The sequence below is a fragment of the Clupea harengus genome, chromosome 11, assembly GCF_900700415.2.
Source record: "Clupea harengus chromosome 11, Ch_v2.0.2, whole genome shotgun sequence".
Taxonomy (NCBI): Eukaryota; Metazoa; Chordata; class Actinopteri; order Clupeiformes; family Clupeidae; genus Clupea; species Clupea harengus.
Window position 1 is genome coordinate 19,759,706 of NC_045162.1, and position 9,252 is coordinate 19,768,957.

General features: G+C 46.6%; 1 protein-coding gene across 1 annotated transcript in view; it reads left to right on the forward strand.

Moving 5' to 3' along the window:
• me1 (malic enzyme 1, NADP(+)-dependent, cytosolic) overlaps window positions 1–9,252 on the forward strand; it is a 105,773-nt gene that overhangs the window by 72,374 nt on the left and 24,147 nt on the right. Inside the window, exon 6 of the mRNA XM_012824587.3 lies at window positions 5,084–5,187. Within this exon, the coding sequence (XP_012680041.1) occupies window positions 5,084–5,187 (104 nt within the window). The remainder of the gene's footprint in view (window positions 1–5,083; window positions 5,188–9,252) is intronic.

Below are 9,252 nucleotides of genomic sequence, written 5' to 3' on the forward strand. Positions count from 1 at the left end.
AGGCCAAAGAGTCCTGATGGACATGGAGAAAGTGATGACTGAAGAGTCAGAGGGTGTGAGATTGCTGAAGAGCCTCAGTGGGGGGGGGGGGGGGAGGAAGGAGAGAGAGTAAGAAAGATATCACTAGATGACCAAAGAAAGAGAGAGGTTTTGAGAGAAGAAAGAGAGGAATGGGAAAGGTACTTAAAAAGAGACAGAGCGCTGAGAGCGAGAGGAGGAGAGCGAGAGCGAGAGAAGTGACTGAAGAGCTTTAGGAGGAGAGGGGTGGAGGGGGACAGACTCCCAGTGTACTGGCTCAGAGAAGCCTTAATCCCACCTGAAAGAGGAAGGATCCCTTCAACAAAGCCCTCTTCAGTTCCTCATTTCACTGGATAAACTCCACCGGGGCAGCGCTCGTACATCAACACTCGGCTTTCCCTGGTCACCGTGGAGACCGTTATCCCCACGGCTACCTACACCGCAGATCACGGCCGGGTTCCAGGCCGTGCTGAGAGATGTTGACAAGCTGTAAAGTGATTGGCTGAAGAGCCCACAGAAACATCACTCACGCTGACAGTCTGACATTTTGACAGTTTGGGGAGAGAGAGAGGCAGAGAGAGAGAAAGAGGAGATGCCAAGAAAGAGGTTACCTCTGGAGTGAATGTGGCCCAGATTGGGCAGAGAGTTCTTATGGCTTCATCATAGCTGAAAGACAGATCGGCAGATATGCTGTTTGCCAGGAGAGGCTCCACTGGTGTGTCAATTGTCTAGAAATGGGATATCACCCAAGATAAAATGTCACTCCTAATCCATTTTGACAAATACAACATCAATGACACCACACATACAAGACACTATATTATGGTAAACTCACCTTAACAAAATACTACAGGTAGATATGCCATCCTCAGGCTAAGTGCCTGTCATACTGTCACATGACACAAGCTCTGTTAACATACATGCAACATAACATGCGGCAGTAATACTAGGCAGCATGCCATGTTACAGTAATGCATCAGTGCTCAAACAGGAGTCTTGATCTCGCTGCTGGTCCCCCTGCACTCAACATGCCTGACTGAAGCTCTCTAAGCCACGCATCATTAGATGAGCTCATCTGATCTAGCCAATCTATAGTGCTGTAATTCAGATGACTCTAATGGGGTATGCTCAGAGCAGAGACAGGACTGATAGGGGTAGAAGGCACGCAGTCCTGCCTGGTAGGAGAAGTCTGGATCTGTGTAATGATGTTTATGTTTACGGTGTTTGACAGATGCTTTTGGCATGCTGACGCGAATGTCAGAGCATTGAGGTCATTACAGTTACAAGAGCAAGCCTCTGCGTCTTCTGTGCTGGGAAGCTGTGCCAGTATCCAAACGGACATGCACAGACCTGCTTCAGTGTGTGCCACTCTAGTCACCGTGTGTGTGTGTGTGTGTGTGTGTGGGAGCAGGGAGTCCATCCAGGCTAAGTGCTTGTTTGTTTGCTCTAGAGCATGCCACTGGTTTGATTTGAGGTCTTTGGCAGTGAAAGAATCTTCCCTCCTTCCGCCTGCTCCTCCTCCTCCTCCTCCTCTGCCCCTCAGGCGGAGACAGCACGGCCTGCCTTTTATAGGCAGGCTAAAGCCAGAGGAGGACAACAGCTTAAAAAGAGAAAGCACTGCTCCCTGTGTGACAGCAAAGATTGACAGCCTTTTATCTACTCTGTGTGTGTGTGTGTTTATGTGTCTGATCACTTCTTCACAGATCACTCCCTTCCACAGATCACTCCTTTACAGATCACTTCTTTACAGACTCACACACACTAGTCCAGTCCTACAGAAGTCATGCTTCACAATGAAGCACTGCACAGGGCACACAACCTTTATTTATTAACTTCCTGGTATTTAATAACACCAGTTACGTAAATATCTGTGAAACATCTATGAATGAAAACAATCAATATTACTTATCTTTTTCCTATCCTGCAGTTCTTGGCTTGTTCAGGCTATAGGGTGTAATGACTTGCTGAAGAGACTATGTGTCACACATTGTCTTTAATAAGCAGATTTTTTATTTATTTTGGTGAATTACATTATAGGTGAAGTGTGGTGATTTGGACAGTATTTGTGCTCCCTGAGATTTGAATCCATGACTGTTGTGATGTAAGCACCTTACGCAGTGAGCAGCACAGAGGACATGTGGATCAGGATTGTGAATTCATATGTGTACGTGCAACAATGCATGCAGATGTGTTTAAAGGAAACAGTCTGTGTGTGTGTGTGTGTGTGTGTGTCTGAGTGTGTGTCTGAGTGTGTGTCTGAGTGTGTGTCTGAGTGTGTGTCTGAGTGTGTGTCTTTGTGTAGTCGCACACGTCACTGGCCTCTCTGTCCACCTATCCACACATCTAATGTCCTGCCTTTGCCATGGCCTCTCCTCCACTGCCTCTTCTCCGTCTCTTCCCTCTTTTCCCTCCTCTATTCCTCCTCCTTCTCCTTCTCTGTCTCTTCTCCTCCATCTCTGCTCCCTCTCCCAGTCCTCCCTGCGAGTGCTCAAATATTAGTGTTTTCACAGGAAGCCAAGGAAAAGAAGCATGGCTGCCTGTTGTGTTGAAAATAAACTGCTTGGGCTGCTGCCAATGCAGTCGCAGTCTGGACACGTCTGTCCTTTTGTGGCCTTTACACGCACGCACGCACGCACGCACGCGCGCGCACACACACACACCTCGTATATTAATAAACAGACAGGGAGAGAGAGAAAGTCAACTATCTGCTGTCCATTTTTAGTGTGAGTCTGACATGGTCAGCCTGAGAAAACTGCAAACAGCGCTGAGTTTGTGCCAAACAGTACAACTCACCAGCACAGCACGACTCCGACTACATGGTCACAGCTGTCACAGGGCCTGTATGTGGAGTACTGTGGAGCTTTACTTCTACTGTGTGTGCGTGTATGTGGGTGTTAGGTGTGCGTGAGTGTGTGTCTGTGTGTGCGTGTCTGTGTGTCTGTGGGAGAGTTTGTGTGTGTGTGTGTGTGTGTGTCTGTGGGAGTGTGATATGTGATAGTGGGAGTGAGTGTGTAATTTATTGGCATGTCGCGTGCCTAACTGCTCTTGCTGTTTTCCTGGTGTAATTATGTCCGTAAATTAACGTTTCTATGTGGAACACAGAGTTCTGTGATTGCAGATAAGAGATGAGGCTTTCAGAGGAACTCAGAGAACACAAACACTATTAACATGCTCATTAAAAACCATAAATCTGAATTTGGAGTCAAGTTTAGCATTTGAACACACACACCACACACACACACACACACACACACACACACACACAGAGAGACCCCATCATTCTCTCATTCTTAATCCTGTGGTCTTCTTTGACTCATTAATCAAAGTTCCCCAAAGTACCCCATTCATTCACTTGTCTCTCTAGGGCTAGTGTGTGAGTTTGTGTGTGTGTGTGTATCTGTCCCTGTGAATATATCATTTGTATATCTGTTTACATATGTATGGGTACCGTAATTTCCGGACTATTGAGCGCACCTGAATATAAGCCTCACCCACTGAATTTTTTAAATTTAATTATTTTTAACATAAATAAGCCGCACATGTCTATAAGCCGCAGGTGCCTACCGGTACATTGAAACAAATTAACTTTACACAGGCTAAAATGAATATCAAAAGTAATACAATAGTGATGCATATTATTAGTTTTGCCAGTTACGATAAGTGCACTGTTGCTTTAAGAGAGCACCGTTGCAAGAGTCAATCAGAAACTAGAACGTTAGACTGAAGACAGTGAGATAGAAGAAAGACGCTAAGTTTGAAACCAGTGAGCTAAAGAACTTGAAAAGACTGGATTTGTATTGTTGTAAACTGTTTTGAGTTGTGTTCTGTCTACGCCGGTAGACTGTGGTTATTTTGACATTAGTTAAGTTATTGAGATACTGAGAAATCGCGTGGCGCTAAGCATCCATGCTAGCATCCTAGCTCCACAAAGCCACCGTAAACACAAAGCCACCGTATACAGTCACAGGTATCATAATCCATAAATTAGCCGCGTCGTTGTTTAAGCCGCGAGGTTCAAAGCGTGGGAAAAAAGTAGCGGCTTATAGTCCGGAAATTACGGTATATAGACAGACATACAGTATATGTCTGTGTTTGCGTGTGTGAAAATGCATGTTTACGGTATGCATCTATTTGTGCATCTGTTTATGTGAGAGTGTGTGTGCATGGGTCTGTGTGTGTGTGTGTGTGTGTGTGTGTGTGTGTATGTGTGTCTGTCCCTGTGAATAACATTTGTATATCTGTTTACTTATGTATGGGTGTGTTTGTGTGTGTGAAAATGTATGTCAACCAATTATATGCATCTTTTTGTGTATCTTTATGTAGGAGTGTGTGTGTGTGTGTGTGTGTGTGTGTGTGTGTGTGTGTGTGTGTGTGCGCGCATTCGTGTGCAATGTGTTTGCAGTTAAGGCCTCCTGATGGAGTATCTCACTGACTAGGCTCCATTCTTTCTGGATGAGTGGCAAGCTGAAAGCACTGAAGAGAATGGAATCTAGCAGGGCCTCTCCTTTTCACCTTTTCTCTTCTCTCTCTCACACATGCACACACACACACACACACACACACACACACACACAGATACACATTCACATACACATACATACATACACACACACACACACCAATACCCATGCACACACACCAATACCCATGCACACACACACACACAACATGCTTTGTATTTGAACCTGACGTTTGGTTTTTTCATAGTATAGGAATGACAGCAACTGGGCTTTTGATTGAAAAAGCAGCTCCTCTCTCCTTTGTTCTGCTGTCATCCTCCTTTCCTTTTCGTCTGTCTCACTCTTTTCACCCCATTTCTGTTCTCCTCATTCTGTGTGTGTGTCTGTCTGTGTGTGTGAGAGTGTGATGTCACACCTCTCTCATCTGCGTTACCCCTTCTCTTATTTCCATGTTCTGTTCCAAGACAGCTTCAAAAGGTCACACCTCTCTCATTTGTCTTCCCCCGCTCTCTCCCTCTCTGCCTCCCCCATCTCCCTCTCACACTCTCTCCCTGTCTCCCTGCTCTCTCCCTCTCTCCTTCCGTCTCTCTCTCTCTCTGTTACAGGAGCTGTTGAAGGACCCTCTGTACATTGGGCTGAGACACAAGCGTGTGCGTGGGAAGGCCTATGATGAGCTGCTGGAAGAGTTCATGAAGGCCGTGTCAGACAGGTAGAGTAGCAGAGTCCCCTCAGAAGCAAAGAACACATCACTCCTTCACAGATCACTCCTTCACAGATCACTCCTTCACCACATCACTCCCTTCCACACATCACTCCCTTCCACACATCACTCCCTTCCACACATCACTTCCTTCCACACATCACTCCCTTCCACACATCACTCCCTTCCACATATCACTTCTTCACAGATCACTTCTTCACAGATCACTCCCTTCCACAGATCACTCCTTTACAGATCACTTCTTTACAGACTCACACACACTAGTCCAGTCCTACAGAAGTCATGCTTCACAATGAAGCACTGCACAGGGCACACAACCTTTATTTATTAACTTCCTGGTATTTAATAACACCAGTTACGTAAATATCTGTGAAACATCTATGAATGAAAACAATCAATATTACTTATCTTTTTCCTATCCTGCAGTTCTTGGCTTGTTCAGGCTATAGGGTGTAATGACTTGCTGAAGAGACTATGTGTCACACATTGTCTTTAATAAGCAGATGTTTTATTTATTTTGGTGAATTACATTATAGGTGAAGTGTGGTGATTTGGACAGTATTTGTGCTCCCTGAGATTTGAATCCATGACTGTTGTGATGTAAGCACCTTACGCAGTGAGCAGCACAGAGGACATGTGGATCAGGATTTCTCACACCACTCTCTGGTTTTCTCTGTGCGCTTAAGAGAAAGTGGAAACTACTATTACTCTCTGTGTCGTGACGCACAAATAGAAGGTTTAATGAACAGATGGACTGTCAGACTGTAAATTATAGGTATCTGAACGAGGGGAAATCTGGAACTCTTGGGAGTCTGTGTAGAGTCCCAGGCATCAGGCGAATTCTACACCCGTCACGCTGGTACCTACTGTACATACCTCAGTGTAAAACGGTACCCATCTTCTCCTGCGTGCCTCCACTGTGCCACGGAGACCAGTCGGGACGCTGCTTGTGCTGTAAATGGATCCTCAGTCCTGACCAGCGCTGATGCATAGTCAGCCTGTAGAGTCATTGGAATTGAGTGTGTGCGTGTGTGTGGAATGAATCAGAAGGGGGTTAAGCGTGCCTAAGGTTTTTTTTGTGGGGAGGCAGAGGCAGACTCTCGAGTGCTCCGACTCCAGTGGTCAGAACCGGAGGCGCGTATCCCAATATGTGACCACAGACCCCACTCTGCTCCCCCTGCACCCCCCCTTAACCTCCGCCAACGTGCACAGCTGTGATGTCATCTGCAGCCTCTCTGAAGCTCCTGCACGCTCCCTCCCCCTCCGCAGCGCCTTTCAGCGCCCTGTGTCTGCCAGCAGCTCAGTGCTGCTAGTGGAGGGGCAACAGGGGGAAGAGAGCGCTTTACTTGCCCTGAAGGAGGCAGAATGATGACATGGTGTTGACATGCTATGCAGCACTTTCACAGTTGTCTAGTTATTTAGCTACACTTTATATTGTCTGCCTGTTGTAACATTCATGGGGGGATTCATTGCAACCGTACCTAGCATACCTTGCTGGTAATCTAATCAGCCATGATTCGCTGCAGCATGAAACAAATGAAACTCTAATTCTATCAGCGGGATCTTCTGTAGTTTTATTCCCATGGAGCAAACATACTAATTGAAAATGTGCATCCTGTCCTGCAAGTCTCTTTGGATAAAAGCATCTGCTAAATGGATAAATAGTGTAAACTATTGACCCGGGACCAGTGCTTTAAAACTTGCGTGCACAAACGCAGTCAATGCGTACATATCCACGCGGACACAAACTTTTGGTGTTGCGCAGACAGTCTGCACGGACCATACTGTTGACAAAATATGCTTCACGCACACTGTACGCAGACCAGAATGTAGCCTCCGTCCTCATGAGTATACTTAAGGCTTAAGACACATTGTTGAGATGTTATGCAGAATTTTTACAGTTGTTCACTGATACAGCTACACGTTATATTGCTGTCTGCTTTAACATTCATGGGGGGTTTATTGCAGGCTTGGTGGAGGGATGGTAGAGGGAGGGACCTCTGGATTAGACATCAGGACCTCTTATTGATCCCTCTGGACCGGGTTTGACTCTGACCTGCAGCGAAATCTGGATCTGCCAGATTCATGCCAGGTCAGAGCTAGATTCATGCCAGATTCATGCCCGATCAAAGCCAGATTCATGCCCGATCAAAGCCAGATTCATGCCCGATCAAAGCCAGACCAGAGCCCGATTAGAACCAGATTAGAGCCAGATCAGAACCAGGTTCAGTCTAAATTCGGCCCAGAGTCAACTATTGTGTGAGTGTAGTGTGTTGCTGCATTCTGGGCAGTCCTGTGCAGTCCGAGGAGAGAGAGCAGCGTTGTTGGACAGGAAGCTGTAGATTTCAGGGCTGCAGTGGGTCAGACGGGTCATGTAGAGACGTGGCATCACCATGGAGACGAGCTCAGTTTACAGGGAACTTACAACCTAAAGGTCTTTAGGACTGTATGGTGTGTTAGGAGCACCACAAATATTAGTATAAAAGGTTGTTTATCTACGCAGTAAGTGTTTACTTGCTGGGAAAATTGGGGTATTTCTGCTCTATTCTGTACAGTGCTGTGTAAGCTGTCTTACTATGGTTTGTTATAGCCTTCATGGGTGTTTATGTGTTGGCCTGGTGGGATGGCAGTAGGGGGGAATTGTTGGACTCAAACAGGCCCCAGAGGGGTGTGTTTGGTAAGGACTTTAGTAGGGAATGCAGTGTTGACTCCTCGTACTAAAGTCTGATTACAGCGCTGTGCTGTTTTGTGGGCAATTGCCCATCACTGTCAGCGCTTCATCAAGGAAAGCCCTCAGAGGCTCCTAACAGTGTCTTACCCTAGTATTATGATTTGGCATTGCATGTTTATTCAGTGGGATTGTGTTTTTTAGAGAGATGAGCTGAGTGTCTTTAAAAAGCTGCGTTCTGTGCCTCTTAGTCATGGTAATGGGGACAATGAGTGTGTGTGTGTGTGTGTGTGTGTGTGTGTGTGTGTGTGTTTGTGTGTGAGTGTTTGGATGGGGGTTTGTCTGTGTGTGTGTGTGTGTGTGTGTGTGTGTGTGTGTGTCTGCATAGTTGAGGGGAAATCATCTCTGTGTGTGTGTGCATGTTTGTCTCTCTGTTTGTGTATGACAGACCTGCTCCTTTCCGTGGTCTTCAGGCAGTAGTGTCACAGCCTCTGGGTCTGTTTAGAATGGAGCGCAGCAGAACCCAGCCTCTGACTCTCCTCCAGCTGGCCGGACCAGCAGCCCTGACTCCATAATAACGGGGTGGATATGAAACTACAGGGAGCAGCGAATGTTCCTTCTCTTCCCCCCCCCCCCCAAAAAAAGAGCAAAATTGGCGGAAAACAAATGATGATTATAGGGGCTGGAGATTCAGTGAATGATTACCGGTCCGGGTAGTTTTAATAAAATCCTGCCTATCTGAAAAATCCTTAGGGAAACTCATTGACTTCGAAATCACTCCACTATTAGTCACTGGTCTCCAATGTCAATGGCGCAGTCAGCATATGAGTGTTAAAGACCGCTTAGGAGTAATTCAGCGATTTGTAGCCTGAGTATATGGACCTATAGGGAGGTGTTAAACTGCTGTGTGTGGGGTGTGCGTATGTGCATGCATGATCGTGCATATGTGTGTGTGCTTGTGTGCATATGTGTGTGTGTGTGTGTGTGTGTGTGTATGCATATGTGTGAGTGCGTCTAAGTCTGTGCACATGTGGGTGGGTGGGTGTGTGTTGCCTGGCTCTTGTCTTTCCTCAGAGTCCAGACTGTAGAAAGTGCGTGTGTGTATGTGTGCATCTGTGTGCGCGTGTGTGCGTGTGTGTGTGTGTGTGTGTGTGTGTGTGTGTGTGTGTGTGTGTGCGCATATGTGTGAGTGCGTCTAAGTCTGTGCACATGTGGGTAGGTGTGTGTTGCCTGGCTCTTGTCTTTCCTCAGAGTCCAGACTGTAGAAAGTGCGTGTGCGTATGTGTGCATCTGTGTGCGCGTGTGTGCGTGCGTGCGTGTGTGTGTGTGTGTGTGTGTGTGTGCGCGCGTGTGTGTGTGTGTCGTGTGATCTCGAGTGATATATT